Raw genomic sequence first — 17116 nt, forward strand, 5'->3', positions numbered from 1 at the left:
TATTCATCGTTTTAACACAAAAGTGACGTGATCTCTGTTTAGTGCGCTTCTTTTCAGTGCCCAAAGGCACAGTTTCATTTCAAACAGCAAAGTTGCTTTCGTATTAAGAAGGACCGTTCTGAGTTCTGCGGCCTATGCAAAGGTGTCTATACAGCTATACAAATGTACTACTCATTAAATAAAATAAATTAATGAGTAGTAATTTACATGCAATTAATATTTACTGCCAACGTGTACCGAGAAGGTCACGTAAACATTTGTTTCTCACGACCACTGGAAAAAAACACAGTTTTCAACTTCTCATCTACTAAATTTCCACCTAAAAAAGTAAATACTTCTTATTCAATGTTGCATTGTCTATGGATTGCCACACTTTCAATACATAACCCTATCACTTGCACCCATATATAAATTTAGCTATCGGCCTACTGCCAGCCATTTTGCCAATATTGCTTCATATGTATACATTATTTTTTCAATTTCAAACTCCATCTAGAACGTTTGCTTCAGTTATATATTTCATTTTACCAACATGTTAACAAGCACTGCTATGCAAAAAGTTCATTGTATCTATACTTTGTGCATTGATAAAGCGATGTGAAGCTACAAAGCAAAACGTTCCTCTATAATGTTCCTTATTCTTACAAAACAATCACATTCACCACCATCAGAGTCAATGCTGCTATTGCTATTTTAATTATCTGTGTACTCACCAAAATCTGAATGGTTATAATGTCATCAACATAAATAATTATTTGTTTTTCAACTCAGACATCTTTGATGAACTTACACAAAAATGTTCATTTTTAAGTTGGAAATCCCCAAATAAAGATTAAAATATTAAAATTTAGGCTAATTTTATAGAATCTTAGGACAACACTGTCACTACCATAAAAGTCCTAATGACCATTGGTTATCTTATCAACGAATAATAAAATTCAGTTATTAGCAATTGCTAGTAAAATCGCAAATATGCGTCTACGTGGTCGACCATAGAAAACGAATGAATGAGTCTACTTCAGTGAAAGGGTTGAAAACGTTGGATTTGCCACTGTTTGTTAAAGTAAACATGTTTATTTCCTTTTGCAGCCAAGTTACTTTTACTGTTTTTCCAGCTACAAGTACACAGAACTACAGCTACTACAGAACTTGCACGGGTACTGCTACTGCGTTTTACCTACTGAATTTCTACTTCAAAAAGTTAATTGCTTCTTATTCAATGTTGTAGTGTGTTGTATATGAACTGCCACACCTCAACTACGTAATAACGTTGGATTTTCCTTTGTTCGTGATAGTGGGACAAGTTCATTTCTTTCAGCAGCTGAGTTACTAATTTCCTTCCCTTTTTCACCCTTTTGTTGAACGTGACCTCTAAATTAGCTTCATCATATAAGAAGAGTTAAAAAATATAATGCCCTGGCATTCAAGTAAAGGTTTTACGGGTACTATCTTAGCAAAAAAACCATAACAAAAAAATTAACAATTAGGCAAAACATACCACAGAGATAGAGTATGCGATAGAAGTTCACAATACCCAATGAGCAATAAGTTTAAATATATTGAGTAAAAATGCTGAACAAAATAGAAGTTGCTAAATATAGATATATTGCCTCTTTCTATTGAATATATATACAAAGTATATAAGAAGTAAAATTATTCCTCCTAATAATACTTTTACTAGGTAAGAAGACTCGTGTAAGAAGATTAAGGGTAGCCCTAATCTTCTTACGACTGAATAAGATGCTTTAAGGTTAGTGTTCATGTCTTTTAAGTTCCGAATGTTTGTGTGTAAACCCGATAGTTGTTTGTGTAGGGAGCAGCAGAGGACAATTGACGTTATTAGAGTTGACTTCATTTTGTTGTTTTGGTTGTCTCTGCCGGTTTACTGGTTAGGTTTACTGATTGTTGATCATAAATAGGTCTGCAAGCATTTAACTTAGCTGTATGTTAATTATTATCTGCAGTTCATCTCCGCACTTCATATAACCATATTCATTGTCATAGTATAATATTACCTTCATGGATCTCTCTATGATCAATACTACTTAAATTTTGTAAAACTACCAGTGAGAAGATGAATAAATATTTGAACTAGTCCAGTTTCATTGTTTGTAGATTCAAAGAGGTTCGTAGGTGGGAGGTTCATAGGTCATAGGTTCATCTAAGCTGGGAGTTGTCTGTTACCTATCAAGTTGAATGGTAGAAGCTCAATTAGTAATTAGTAGGGATGACTTATAGACAAATCTAATAAAAGCTAATTTAGTATTCACCAAACTCCTGTGTTGTACAGCTACTATTTAATTAATATGACCTGCAAATACTAATAGATTCATAAACACATGTATGTTATGATGTGTTATTTAATGAGACCTCATAAAGCCTAATTTAAATTTAATTTAAATTTTAATTAAATTAATAAATCAATAATTTAAATTTAATTTAATAAAGTTAATTTAATACCAATGAGACCTACAAAGCTAGGTTACTGCTTACCATCATGTACTGTAGCTGTGCTTACAAGCTATTGTGCTTACAAGTAGTTGTGCTTAGTTAGTTACAGCAACTGTAACTTCCCAACAATTGCAAAAAGTACATGAGTGGATTGAGAACATCAAATTTGCATTCCATGTGGTTAATTCTTAACCAAAGGAATTATTGATGCCCCATTAGCAATTGTTTTCTCCTGTCATATAAATAGAGCGGGTTAACTTTTCAGGATCAGAAAACCCCTGAGGCACATCACTATGGTTAGCAAGAATAGTAAACTAGTTTTTACATAATCTCCACTAGCGACTACATATTAACTTGATATGTTGTAGGAATGTTTACAATATCACTCACCCAGCCTCTTTATTCTTCCACACTAAAACTTGAACTCTCTAATCTGCACACCGTTATAATGATCAGGATAATGATATGCAATCATTATCCTGAAGATGACATGCAATGATATTACAATCTCTAGTGATGAAAAATCAGCGTTTATAGCTGATATTGACATGCTGAGGTTCTCCATTCATTTATACAGTCAAGCTGACTTCATTGCTCACTTACTAGCAACTATAGACTTGTATTGATAACTAGGGCTGAGCAAATCTTGTAATGATTTCAGGTCAAAATCTAAATTTGGTTGCTATTTGATAACAATGGTAGCTTGTATCTCTTCCATTGTCAGTGGAAAGAAATAAGGCTGTGGTTGTATTTGGTAAAAAAACTTCACCCTTAGTGACATTCACTACAGCTCAGCAGTGAGAAAAATATGAATTTTGCCCTCCTTAGGCATGTGTCGATAACTCCACACATATGCAGGGAGTAAGGTACAGTAGTTCAGGTCAGCTCTTTTTTATTTATTATGGCTGGTAATGTTTAGTACGGGTACATTAAAAAGGCACATACATTTTATAATTGTAGCAGTACCATCTGAACTTTTAACTGGAACGAAATGAATTATAAATTACAAAGAGTTGCTCTTATGCCGGCGGTAGCTTTGCCAGAGGTGTCCTGGTTGACCTGGTTGTCATGGTAGAAGTCTTTTTCATGATATAACTAGTTGTTATGGTAGACTTATTTGTCCTAACCGCTTTGAGAATGCAATTATTCTAATACCATCTGGTTATCAAACTGGAATAAAACATAAACTACAATCAGCTTTTCTTATACTTGTTCGTTAGTTTCTGTGACAAGGGCAGTAATTTTACTGGTTCAGAACCAGAATTTTAATTGATATCTGACTTTATCACGACCTCCTACATGATGTCAATGTATCATCTACTTCAACAGTCATGATGGTTGAGTCTTTGTAACAGGAAGCAGCAGTTTTAGTTCAGAGTCTACTTCACCATACCTAACCAGCAGATCTAAATAACAGACAATAGGAATACACCTAAAATCAATCAGATAGGTTTCTACAATGACCTTTATAAGACCTCTAGATTCAACTGTATTCCCTCAACATTTTCTAGACTACTGTTACCGTTTAACATTCTTACCAGCAGGTAGACAGGGTGTCCAAACACATCATTGTATAGGGAATAAATTAATCTAATGACAAATAATGCTGTTCATAGAAATGTTCATACTACGCTTTATTAACTCCAGTGTATCTAGGCCATTGGTGGTGTAGACTGGTTATGCGTAACTTAATATAATTTTTTTAACTTCCGAGAGCTATCATTTTTTGAGAGATGTATAGCAACATTTAATAGTTGGTCATAACTTTATACAGAAGGTAAGCATTGGAACTTACAGTTTCATCAACAGTAAGATAAGAATTAAGTGTAAATAATTTAACAAAATGTTTTTTTTTAAATACTTTTTTATGTACTGAAACAATTAGGGGTAAGCTGGTTTCTAACTCAGATTCGTTTAAACTCTTGGAGAGCTCAAATACCCTTTATAAAACATAGGAGATTGTTGGTATCCAAAAATAAAACAATTTGTGCTACAATAACAAAGTAATACTGCTTGCAAGTATCAAATGCAATGTAGGAGAATTAAATCATCTTGAAGCCTTTCAAGGAAGGCAGCTTCCTTTGGAAGTAATCAAAGCAATTGACTTTGCGATAAGGCTAAATAGAGACGCAATATCTCTAAAACAGCTAAAGATTCAGAATCTCTAAACACCCAAAAGAATCAAACATTTAAAATTATTCATTACACATATACCAACAAAAAAATCAGAGGTAGCTATGTCGAGAGATTGTTACGTACATTAAAACAAAATATATACTCCTATTTTGTTCATACTAATAGCTGCAGGTATATCAATGTTTTAGAATATTTGATCGAGTCATACACTTTACAGGATGCACAATACAGCTTATAAGATAAAGTACACTAACCAAGGAATGGTATAGCAAAGTATGTATAATCCAGTCAAGTCCATCAACATAACTCAACCAAACTTTGAATCCCAACTGGGTTGTAAAGTGAAAATATCTAAATACATCACAACTGGTGCTAAGTTATATTTGGCAACTTGAACTGAAGGAATCTTTACCATTTTACAAACGCATAGCTCCAGCTCATCAAAACATACTTCCTATGATCACCATAGCGACGTACTCATTAGAATTTGGTATGAGTCAGACCAGCAAAAAGTAAAAGATGAAAACCGCACTTACAAGATGAAATAAGTTGTTTGGTCAGCAAAAAGTAAATGGAATGTTTTTTGAATTATTAAAAACTATTTTTTGAGGATGTTTGATGAAATGATAAATACTATACCCGCTGAAATTCTCTGCACATTGTAGCTGCTCCTATCAAGATAAAACACTTTTTATGGAGAATTGTCTGTTCTGTAGAACAGGCAAATCCTTAGCAAACCTCATTGTATTTTACTAGTTGAGATTAGTGCTATCTTAGGCACTGTCCTCTATGTTTCTTTCATACTCATCTGAGTCTAAAACGTGAATTCATTATCGTAAATAAAAGGTTTTATCATACTCAATGTGTTACTACTTTTTATATAAAGAGGATGAGTACAAAGATTACGAGAAGATAGTGAGGGCTTGTATTGACATACTTTCATATCCAACTATACCTACTACAATTTAAGAAACACTTTGTATATCTAAGTTGGCGCAGTGGCTAAACAAGTATAATAGGCTTTGTGCAACAGTGCATAGCCTTGGGACCAGTGCATAGCCTATGTGTGGCTGTTAGATAAGGTCATATTAAACAGCCACAAATAGGATTTTTTTATAGAGAGCATGTTGTAGGAAGAAGCGATAATTGCATCCTTAATGTAAATGGTAGTCTAGCAACAAAATATACAAATGACTAGAAGAGAGACACTTCGATATTTATCAATTTCTGTAACTAAAACTAAACGAGTTTTATAGAATCATTCAATAGGTTATATTGACTGCAATGACGTGTGGCAACAGCTGACAGAGTATGATCAAGGTTGCCAGATCTGCTGCTTAACTGAAGACTTAGCCGTATTAGCATTGAAAAGTCTCCACACTTGCTCATGGCCTGTAGCATTGACGTCTCTTTAATACGGCATCTATGGTTTCTCCATTTTATGAAACTCTGGTGCACATAATATTCCATTAAAATGTGCTATAACATACAAAGTGCAGAAGTAAGGAGTTTATTTTTTTTATTTCAATTCAGAAAATATTAAGTTTTAATTAATACAATTGATAACTATTACTATTCAAAAATCAGAACATTGAACGCGCTTGTCTAGAAAACAGCGGCCCTTGGTGTTAAACAGCTCAAACAGAAACTAGGCATTGCTTCTGATGTAAATAATTTTAGCAAAGTTTTATTGGCTTCTGCGTACAAAGCTAGGTTAATTTTTTTTACAAATTATCATAAATAGTAGTCTGTTTAATTAGCTAAGCAAACTGCAAGTATTTTATGAACTTGAAATTCCACTGTCATACAGCCCACGACCAAAATGATATTGGAAAAAAGAAAGGGTACTTACTGATGGTTGAGAAATGCAATATTAGCAGTCAAATAGGATAACTGCAATGGTAGCTGTAATGTACTGGGTGTGGGTGTTATTATATAGGCCTATATACAGCAAATAGCAATAATGAAAGGAAAAGATTATATGTTTATATCTCTCCTCCTGCAAAAAGAAAAATGCAATATCGGCCAATATTAGAAGTAAAATGCACTGATATAGATTCTTAGAAAATCTGTACTACGTAGTCATTGTTCTGTAGTCATCCAAACCTATAATTAATTATTGTAATAACCTCATAAGAACTGTTAAAAATATCATCGTCATTTCCTTTACTTATACTTCGTTGGACATCAGTTAGAACACGAAAGTACTCAAATGTGTCGGCAAATGAAATTGAAAATGAAAAAATTGAAATCGGCAAGAATGAAACAATTTCTGTACTCCTATGTTAATTGCCGAAACCTTCGGTAATTCGACAATGCTATAGACTGGTGAAATGCGCAAGACTTTATCATTTTATTCTCTGTCCCTCGGCGTTTCCATTTCCGGTCTTAACTTTTAATAAACCAAGCTTTTCAAGCGTTTTGTGACGGTTTTCGTCCTAGTAAATCTGTCTATTTATGTATAATCCGATCAGATGGGTTAGTTTTAGGAATTTGCGGTAACCTTTCAAAGGCTTGGTAACATATTTAAATAGGTTGATATGCATTTTGTATCATTATTATACTTAAACGACTTTACTGAAAAATAGTTAAATTTGTTGATAGGATTTCGTTGCAAGGGTTTGGTGATGGCTGTTAACGGATAATTTTCAGGAGTTGTGTGCACATGTGCATTTATCATAATTCTCCCAATCAATCGCTTCACTCTTGTTTGGTCGTGGGATAACTGCAGCTTTAGTTAATAGCTTTCAGTTTTAGAAAACTTCATTTTGCGGATGGGTGAAACCCGTTTTACTGCAATTAAAGAGCATAGGCTAAATAGTGGCAAGCATCATATGTTTTCTTGCAAGCTGTGACAACGTGGTTAGATTACATAAACCTTTACATCTATGTTCTCATAAAGAGTCTGCTCTCATGGTTTGGGATGCTGGATTAAAATGTTATGGATTAATTAACATTGTAAGCAACTTTCAATGATTAGACGTTTTATAAAAATACATCTTACTTGTGGTGTTGTGTGAAATTGCTAATATTTTTGTTACTATGTGAACCAAGGTGTATTAAACCTGCTTATAAAATTGTAGTAGTATAGCCAACTTTTGCTGAAGTGTCTTCAGATCCTTTATAATTTTACGAATGTGAAGGCTTTTTATATTGTTAACTGCATCCATTGCTTCATGAGCATTGGTGCCGTCAGCATCAATAATGTACAAAAGGGTTTATACACTTTCTTTTATAGCTGAGGGTTTGCTGTTTTGCTCGTACTTTTTTAATAAAAAATTAAAGTTTAAACACTCTGTTGGATGTCGAGAATGTCCTTGCAAAAAGATTTTTCAACAATTATTAGTTTGACTGTACACTAGTTTTGCTACTTTTAGATTCCCTTCAGAAAAAGGGAGAGCTTTAGCTTAACTGCGTTTCAGTAATGTTTATGTTGATATTAGCTATGAGCATTTGTTAATAATTAGCAGCGGTTCAAATCATTTCCAACTCATGTTTTTACCACAACTAACTCAAAAAAGAAGCACCTTAATAAAAAAACTGTGATAAACTTCAATAATAACCGTACCCGCCCATCGTAATAACGAACGGACAAGATGTCAGCATATTATGTAACAATAAGTGTTAAGCTCAACTGTGAAAACTACACCAAAAATTATATCATCAACTATGGGACTAAGTCTCTGAACTAAAAGTTGCATAGCTCATAGAACCGTAATAACTATTCAACATTTACTGAAGAAAATGTTTTCAGATCGCTCAAACTGATACAGTAAGTAGACAATTTCCAATCACTAATGTTTTAGGTTTTAGTCAAAAACATTAATATATCCTATTTTAAAAAGATCATAATATTACAATGATCATGATGGTCAACACTTTGATGGTCATAATGACATTATTATCAGGGTTCTTTTCATTTCATCAAACGTTGATTATTGGCAAGATGTATTAACAAAAATGGAATTATGACTTATTTCTGTTCATACTGTAAATTTTGAAAAATTACGCATATCAGAGTTATTACAATTGGTAGCTGATTCTGTTGCAGCTGTCTCCAAAAATTTAGTTGGTCATGGTGTTGTTGAATGTGTAGATTCATTATGGTCGTATTAGGGAATATTAATTCAAAAACAAACCATTTGACCAAAAAAATTTCTAAGGGTTTCTGCATTATAATTAATATGATATTTTATCCATCTTACTATTTTTATAAGATAAGATCAGTCTTGTGTAGTGGCAGTAGCAGGTGCCCGTGACATTCTTTCTCCTGCTACATTGATAGGTAATTAAGATAATAGAGATATGGATGCTTCTGGGTGGTCTAGAACGCCATTGGAAATGTAATGAACACACTGTAGCACACCAGTGTTCTGTAGAGACAATTTCATGTCATAAAGAAGGTTGGACTGTGTCATATACTGTATCAGCAAGCCAGATAAAATGTAAACTCTTGTAAGGCACTGAACTCAGTTTGTACAGACATTGGGTACTGTTCCCTCTGCAGTCCCTGCATTTTTGGTGGTTCCAGTGTTGTGTCAGATAGGTAAATGGTTGGATCCACTTTTAGCAAACCATTGCTTCGGTTAGAGAGGGTTAAACACTGGCCTTGTCTAATCTACAATGGCAGAAGTAGTGTCATTAGATCAAAAGTGTGTTGCTTGACTTTTACTAGGAGTACATGTAGATCTACAATTTAGTTTTTTTACAAAAAGTAAGCAAATCTATGTTTAACCTTACAAATAATTGCGCTCATTTTAAACTGGAAATGTAAAAACCTAATTTATTCCTCACATTTTTTCAACAAGTTAGAACAAACAGACCTTGTGTAGAACTGGCTGCCAATATTTTATCTCAATAAAACTATGAGTATTTATTTAGTATTAAAAGTAGCAGATAATCTGATGAGTCTATGACTGTGATTTTATTGTAGCTTTGTATTATTGTACTTTATTGCTTTTTGGGAAAGTATATAAGAGAGATTTCACAGCAAATTTTTGGTGTTTCATTTCTAGCTTGAAAGTAGTTTTTGTTTAATGTTTTATCTTGTACATTTGTTAACACTATTCCATCTTGTCAGATAAAAATTACCTCGGCACACATTTTATTTTGCGGTGATTTAATCAACATCAAATTATAGCAAAAGTTTTGACCCATGATCATAATAGCAATTTCAAAAAATTAATTATGCCTCAGTAAAAAAACACTCAAGAAAAAAAATTAAAAGTTATCTAGTAGCCTATCCTTGATTTAAATGCTTTTTGTCAGCTCCTTCCGGCTGACTGTTGGGCAGCTAGAGAATGTCTGTATAATGATAGCCTTGATTAGTAACCATTGACCATCATCTGCCTTTACCTAACTTATTATGAGTGGCATTGACTAGCAAGTGTTTATAGGTTATACCCACTTGTCACCAGCTCTGTGCAAGTGGCTGCTGCTCTGGTTTTAACAGGCATATTCATCAGCTAATAACCAACTTTTAGTTGTCGAACTTGGGTAGCAGCTCATAACTAATACCCAAGTTCTATGAAGGTTGATGGCGTTAAAAGATTGCCAGATGAAAAATTTTTATTGTATTTTTAAAATGTGAAGTATTACAATTTTATCTAACAGAACTAAAACATATTCAGTTAAACTGTACTATCAAACTCCTTAGTAATATTTTTGCAGACTTTTCAAATCACACTTTTTAGTAATTTCATTCAGATAAAGTTCACTTCAACTGAGTGAAATCAAGTTATAGAAATCAATCAATTACCATGTTGTAGAATCTGCCAATCAAGAAGCTTCAGCACAAATATCTACTGTTCCCACTGTTTCATTCAATGCCCATTCAACGGTTGGGTGCATTATTACTCAGCTCAGCCAATCAGGATACAGCCATAAGGGTGGGTGAGGAAACCATTATTATATCCAGCAACAAGCTATAAAGAAGCCTGGAATATTAAGAGCAGGTGACAAACATAATAGCAACAGGTAATTAGAATTTATTTATTATATTAGCATATGTTGATATCATTCATACTTACTGGGAATAATAGAGTTGATGAGGAAAGACATTGTGTCAGTGTGATTATAAAGTAACGCGTACCTTGCGAGACCATCACTCTCTACCCTGAGAAAGCCCATGAATCCTATCATGTCGCGAGGTTAAGTTAAGATCATGAGGCTTTGGTCTCATCCCTCAGTCACAATCACACCAGCGAACCCTTCAGATGTTTTATGTGTCTTGCCTCTGCTAGAATATGACATCCCTGGCCTCTTTTTTATACTCTGTAAATATCCAAGGTTCACTTGCAAACACTCTATTATGGGTAGCTGCTTTGTAAGTCAACAGTTGAGTTACATTTTGTACTCATTTCTCCATACTATTTTACTGCATACAGCAGCTAATAGAGTGCTGTACATATGTTACAGTCTAAGATGGAGGACTTGCTAAGGAGGTATGTAACAGATAGAAAGATAGAGATTCCCGCATTGAAGCTGTCTCTGGAGAGCACCCAACCAGATCAGTTACTAAGACTCCTGCTAACCATAAAAAATGACCCATACTCAGCTGTGATGATAGCTGCAGAAGTTGGCCACACAGAAGCGTGTCATCTTTTTCTCGCACCTCTCAAAGCAACAGCAGACGAGTTGCTCTGGATGAAGGAGACTCATGGATGTACAGCTTTACACATTGCATTAGAAAAGGGAGAGAGTCAGTGTGTAGAAATACTGCTGGACACAGTCAGTTTTGGGAGAAAACATGAATTTGTTGCTGAAAAAAATAACTTTGGTGCCACAGCATTAACATGGGCTGCACTGTGGGGACGGGAAAAGTCGGTAGAGTTATTTTGTAACAACTTCTGCAAACATCATCGAGACTCACTATTGATGATACAGGATAACAACCTTTCTACAGCACTACACTATGCGGCATACAGAGGAGAAACCACTGCTCTGAAGGTCATGCTAGAATCTGTGTCTCTGCTGACTGTTTTTTCTCTCCTTGCCATAAAAAATAGAGACGGGTGCACCCCTCTGGAGAGTGCTGAGTGTACAGAAAAGAAAGAGGCAGCAGATCTACTGCTGAGATGGCAGAATCAAGCAGTGGTGGAAGGTAGGAGTGCTATGTGGTATGATTTTTATATATCTATGTATATATATACATTGATATATATATAAATAAATAAATAAATATATATATATTTATATATATAGGTGCTTTCCTGACCCCGGTTAACCCATATGGGTGGTAATTTCTGCTCTAACTCGGGTCTCCTAACAGAAACTTGGGAGTTTGAGCACTTGCCTCAAGACCTTAGCCGTTCCCATTAGCACATTTTTTGCTACTCACTTGAGTTGATTGCTGTCAGAATCTGGGCAAGCCACATTTTATGCGCCAGTGTTATTGCGCTCAGCGCTTCAGTACTACTGTAATTACAGTTGTTCTTACATCCAAGCATTTTTCAATCTCATCTCAAAGAGGGAGATATTTTTCTACCTTTTCTTTTTCTTTGCTGGCTATATTGTAGTCATTGGTTAATGCTATATCTATTATCGTAGCCTTCTTGTTCTCATTGTCTACCACCACTATATCTGGTTGGCTTGCTAGAAGCTGCTTGTCAGTCCGGATGTAGAAGTCCCAGATGATCTTAGCGCGGTTATTTTCATTGGGTAAAATGCTCAAAAGAAAAAATGTCTTTTCTTTTGAGCATTTCAACAACGAACAAGTTTTGCCAATGTCAATCTAAAAAACGTCCTGGCAATAACATCCCTTCAACAACTAACCAATCTCAAGTAATAGAAAAATCTCTATACTTTAAAAAAAAACGTTTTAAACTTTACATTAGAAGCATTTAATTTGAAACAAGCCAGTTGTGCTTTTGATTTATATTATAGTTTGTATATGTACATGTATCTACTAATAAATAAGTAAGTACATGAACTTGTGAGAGTGCTCTGATAACTTGAACGCTCTGATAATTCGAACACTTTTGCTCAGTCTCGTGAAGTTTGAGTTATCCATGTTTGACTGTACATATATATATATATATATAGTGAAACTTGGATAACTCAAACTTCAAGGACCGAGCAAAAGTGTTCGAATTATCAAAGCGTTCAAGTTATCAGAGCACTGTCACAAGTCCATGTATTTACTTATTTATTAGTAGATAGATGTACATATACAAACTATAATATAAATCGAAAGCACAAATGGCTTGTTTCAAATTAAATGCTTCCAATGCAAAGTTTAAAACGTTTTTATCAAAAAGTATAAAGATTTCTCTATCACTTGAGATTGGTTTGTTGTTTGAGGTGATGTTATTGCCAGGACGATTTTTAGATTGACATTGGCAAAACTTGATCGTTGCTGAAATGCTCAAAAGAAAAGGCATCTTTTTCTTTTGAGCGTTTTACCCACGATCAATTTTGCCGATTTTCTTGAAGTTTATGCAAAGATTATCTTACTTTACTTGGGATTCGTTAAGAGCAACACTCCGAGGCAGTTCAACTAAAATATTTAATAGGTTTTACGGTACATTTTAAATCACTCACGCTTTTCGAATGGATACTGATTAAATGTACACACGTATTCTGTGTTGAGGTCAAACGATGAATAGTTCTTTTTAGCTAAGACAACGTATACGTTTAATTACAACAATTTTTAAGACGTTTTAAACATTCAACATTCTGACGTTGATTCAACATGGACTCAACGTCGGAAAACTATTCTTCACGGGCTAGCCGGGTCACGCACTCAAGGATTTTTGCCACGCAATTACAAAACAATATGCTGTTTTTGTTTTGTATGTGCGTGGCAAAAATCCTTGCGCACGTGACCCGGCAAGCCCGTGCTATTCATCGTATAGCAGTATAAATCAAATTTCACCAAACCTTTAGAAAAGCCGTTGACAAAAATATTTTGCCGATGGAGGTAATAACGACGCTTATAAATTACGAAAAGTTGAGGTTTACCTCTATGGCTTGGAATAAAGTGATTTTCTAAACTGATAGCAACCGTTTCGGTAGCCGTTGGGCAAAAAACAGTTCGAATTAACAGTGTTGAGTTCGAGTTATATAGAGCAATTTATCATTGTGTGGGAACGGACCAAGCAAATCCGTTCGAGTTAACCATGTGTTTGCTATATCCGAGGGCGAGTAATCCATGTTTCACTGTATATATATGTATATATATATATATATACATATATATATATATATATATATATATATATATATATATATATATATATATATATAGGTATCTATTGCAGCGTATACATATTAGTGTTTTGAGACTTTTTGGTGCAGGTGTTTTCTGCAGGAACTTGTGGCTAAACAATTTCGAGCAGACATCTGAACACAGGTTTCATGTTCAAACCTTTTCCAATTTCTTTGTGACTCATTATGGCTCAGAAAACTTTAATCAAGGCTAAAAAAGTATAACAGCAACATTTACGTAAGTTAGTAGTTTGCAATATCCTTTGATCAAATGTTTCTGTGTGTTCATAAACATTTATGCTGCTAACGAAATAAGGATTAAAAGTAATTACTAAATTAAACTAGCATAGCCACAGATCATAACCTGAATCAACTAAAACTGCGCGCGTCAAGATCCTGTGTCGAATTATCTGCACCAGAAAGTTCTAGATTGCTTGAATGTCCTGAATAGCTTCATCGTAATTTTTTGATTCACTTTAAAACCGACACTATCTCTATGTTAACCTTGGCTATTTCTGTTTAAGTACAATTACTCTGATCCACCATCGGGGTAATAAACTTCAGGTTTGGTGTTTTTAAGCATAGATTTTGATTTAATAATTTAGATATATAGCTAACAATAATAGCCACATAAATGAATATTTGATTGCCATGAATGGCAATTGCTATGGTAGCTAATAATTTGTAGTAAGTCTCTATCAGACTGCACTAAGTTAATACATAGTATCTGTTATAACAATTACAAAAAAGTTACCTCTGCTTTACTGTAGTTCTTGTTGTCGCTGATGAAAAGATAAGTAGTCTGCAAATAGCGGACAAGCTGAAGACTCAAGGTACGTCCTATTCTCAACACAAAGTGGCTTGGCTTATTTTCATATTTATTACCTTGATACTGTTATCCTGATGTTTTTAACAGTAACTTGGTTCTTAGTGTTGCTTACATATCAAAAGTTTTTTTGTGTGACATTTTAACTTTACCAACCTGACTTTGCTATTTCTTAAATATCTGACCTTTCTATTAAACTCTGTTACACTATTACTGTGTTTTTAGCCTTAACAGAAGCTCACCAGAAACTGTCATCTCTACAGGAGCAAGCTGAGGCACAGGAAGAAGGTAACTTCCTATGTGAATATATTACTAGTTAATTGTCAGTACAGCACTGAGGTAGAGAGGAGTTTGATACTTTTATAATTGAAGAGGTGTATCAATGTTTGGCTATGCAGGTGAATGTACATATATATGTAAGTACCAATATGTTCACCACCTGATTTGATTGCCAATTACAAGCAATAACATTTTGGCATATGACCCAACAGGTTTCCTTTGTCTACTCACTTTGTTTCAGCATTGAATGGGGCTCGAAAGCAAATCATAACACTACAAGAACAAAATGAACGGAAACTTTCAGCCTTACAGAAAGAAAGTCGGCAGAAATTATTGACTCTGCAAGAATACACTGAGCAACAGGCAAAAGGTAGCTTTCTATGTAAATATCTTACTAGTTTTTTGTTAGTACATTACTGAGGTAGAGAGAGGTTAGTTTCTTAAATTTTTGATTATGTATATCTAAGTTTTGCTATGCAGGTCAATCTAAGCATCTGTTGTGTTTAGCACCTACTATGATTCTCAAATGCAAGCTAAGTAAGCTACATAACAGTAAGATATTTGTAACAATGGTAATGTATTTCTGTTACTGTGACTGTTTCTGTCTCTGGTAGGAGACCCGAGTTAGAGCAGAAATTACCACCCATACGGGGTATCCGGGGTGAGGAAACAATTTATATATACATATATATATATATATATATATATATATATATATATATATATATATATATATATAAGTGCGTTACTGACCTCGGTTAACCCATATGGGTGGTAATTTCTGCTCTAACTCAGGTTTCCTATCATAGTCCTGGGAGTTTGAGCACTTGCCTCAAGACCTTAGCCATTCCCATTAGCACATTTTTTGCAACTCACTTGAGTTGATTGCTGTCGGTATCGAGGCAAGCCACATTTTATGTGCCAGTGTCATTGCGCTCAGTGCTTCAGTACTACTGGAATTACCGTTGTTCCTACATCCAAGTAATTTTCAATCTCCTCTCCAAGAGGGAGATATTTCTCCACCTTTTCTTTTTTTTCGCTGGCTATTTCGTAGTCATTGGTTAATGCTAAATCTATTATTGTAGCCTTCTTGTTCTCATTGTCTACCACCACTATATCTGGTTGGCTTGCTAGAAGCTGCTTGTCAGTCCAGATGTAGAAGTCCCAGATGATCTTAGCGCGGTTATTTTCATTGACCCTACCAGGAGTTTCCCATCAGTGTTGTGGTTTACTAAGGCCATACCCGTCACATAGACTTCTGTACACAACACCTGCAACATTACTATACCGTTCAGTGTATGCATTTCCTGCTAGCTGCTTGCATCCACTGATGATGTGTTGAATGGTCTCAGGTGCATATTTGCACAGTGCATCTAGGATCGTCTCTAGTGTGATAGACTTTTGTTTGAAGTTGCCTTGTTGGGAGCACTTGCTCCTGCGCTCATATGAGTAGCGACTCTGTATTGGTCGTTAGGTTTCTTATGTTCAGCAACATATATTTCTGGTGGAGATCGCCAACCTTAGATATTTTTCGTGGTAACCACCATGAAGAGGTTTCACGTGCCAGTCATTTTCCTTTCATCAGTCCGAAGTTCTATTGTCAAAGCAGATGACTGTAACTCAGCTAGCAACTTATCTGAGATGGCCATGGAGGCTGCACATGCTTTGATGTTTTGCTCCTCCTCTTTCACTGTCTGCTGTACACTTTTGAGTCCGCTACCGCCATCTTTCCTATCAAGATACAATCTAGTAGTATCAGATTTTGGGTGGAGTGCTCCATGCATGGTCAGCAGTTTACGAGTTGCTATATCTGTTTCTTTGGTGGCTTCCTCAGTCCACTTTATTATGCCTGCTGGATATCTTATTACTGGCAGTGCGTAGGTATTTATTGCCATGACTTGGTTCTTGGCATTAAGCTGGCTCCGTAAGAACTGCCAAAGGCATTTCTTGTATTCGGTAATGGCTTTTTGACAAACCTCGGCTTTGTGGTTGATGTTGCTTTGCATAATCCCCAAGTACTTGTACCTTTTTTCTATATGTTTGATGGTACCATTTGGCATTCTTAGGCCATCTGTGAGCATAGAATGGCCTTTATTGAGAATTAGCCTTCCACATTTCTCAATACCGAAGGTCATTCCGATGTCCTTGCTGTATATCTGGGTGAGCTGTATTAGCGAATCAATGTCCCTTTCTTTGTTAGCGTACATCTTGATGTCA

The 17116-nt window shown here is 34.9% G+C and overlaps 1 protein-coding gene across 1 annotated transcript; it reads left to right on the forward strand.

Moving 5' to 3' along the window:
• The first annotated feature begins 11010 nt into the window (after positions 1-11010).
• Positions 11011-15527, forward strand: LOC137398429 (CARD- and ANK-domain containing inflammasome adapter protein-like). Its single transcript, XM_068084538.1, has 5 exons — positions 11011-11689; positions 14565-14627; positions 14846-14908; positions 15141-15269; positions 15514-15527. Exons 1-5 carry the CDS (start codon positions 11011-11013, stop codon positions 15525-15527), a joined length of 948 nt encoding a protein of 315 aa, XP_067940639.1.
• The last annotated feature ends 1589 nt before the right edge of the window (positions 15528-17116 follow it).

This window comes from Watersipora subatra, chromosome 6, assembly GCF_963576615.1.
Source record: "Watersipora subatra chromosome 6, tzWatSuba1.1, whole genome shotgun sequence".
Lineage (NCBI taxonomy): Eukaryota > Metazoa > Bryozoa > Gymnolaemata > Cheilostomatida > Watersiporidae > Watersipora > Watersipora subatra.

Bases quoted from the DNA above. Each gene is read 5' to 3' on its own strand.
- LOC137398429 (XM_068084538.1), top strand. From the start codon at position 11,011: ATGGAGGACTTGCTAAGGAGGTATGTAACAGATAGAAAGATAGAGATT. The intron at 14,628-14,845 runs GTACGTCCTATT...CTGTGTTTTTAG, and splicing joins GGACAAGCTGAAGACTCAAG to CCTTAACAGAAGCTCACCAG. The intron at 14,909-15,140 runs GTAACTTCCTAT...ACTTTGTTTCAG, and splicing joins AGCTGAGGCACAGGAAGAAG to CATTGAATGGGGCTCGAAAG.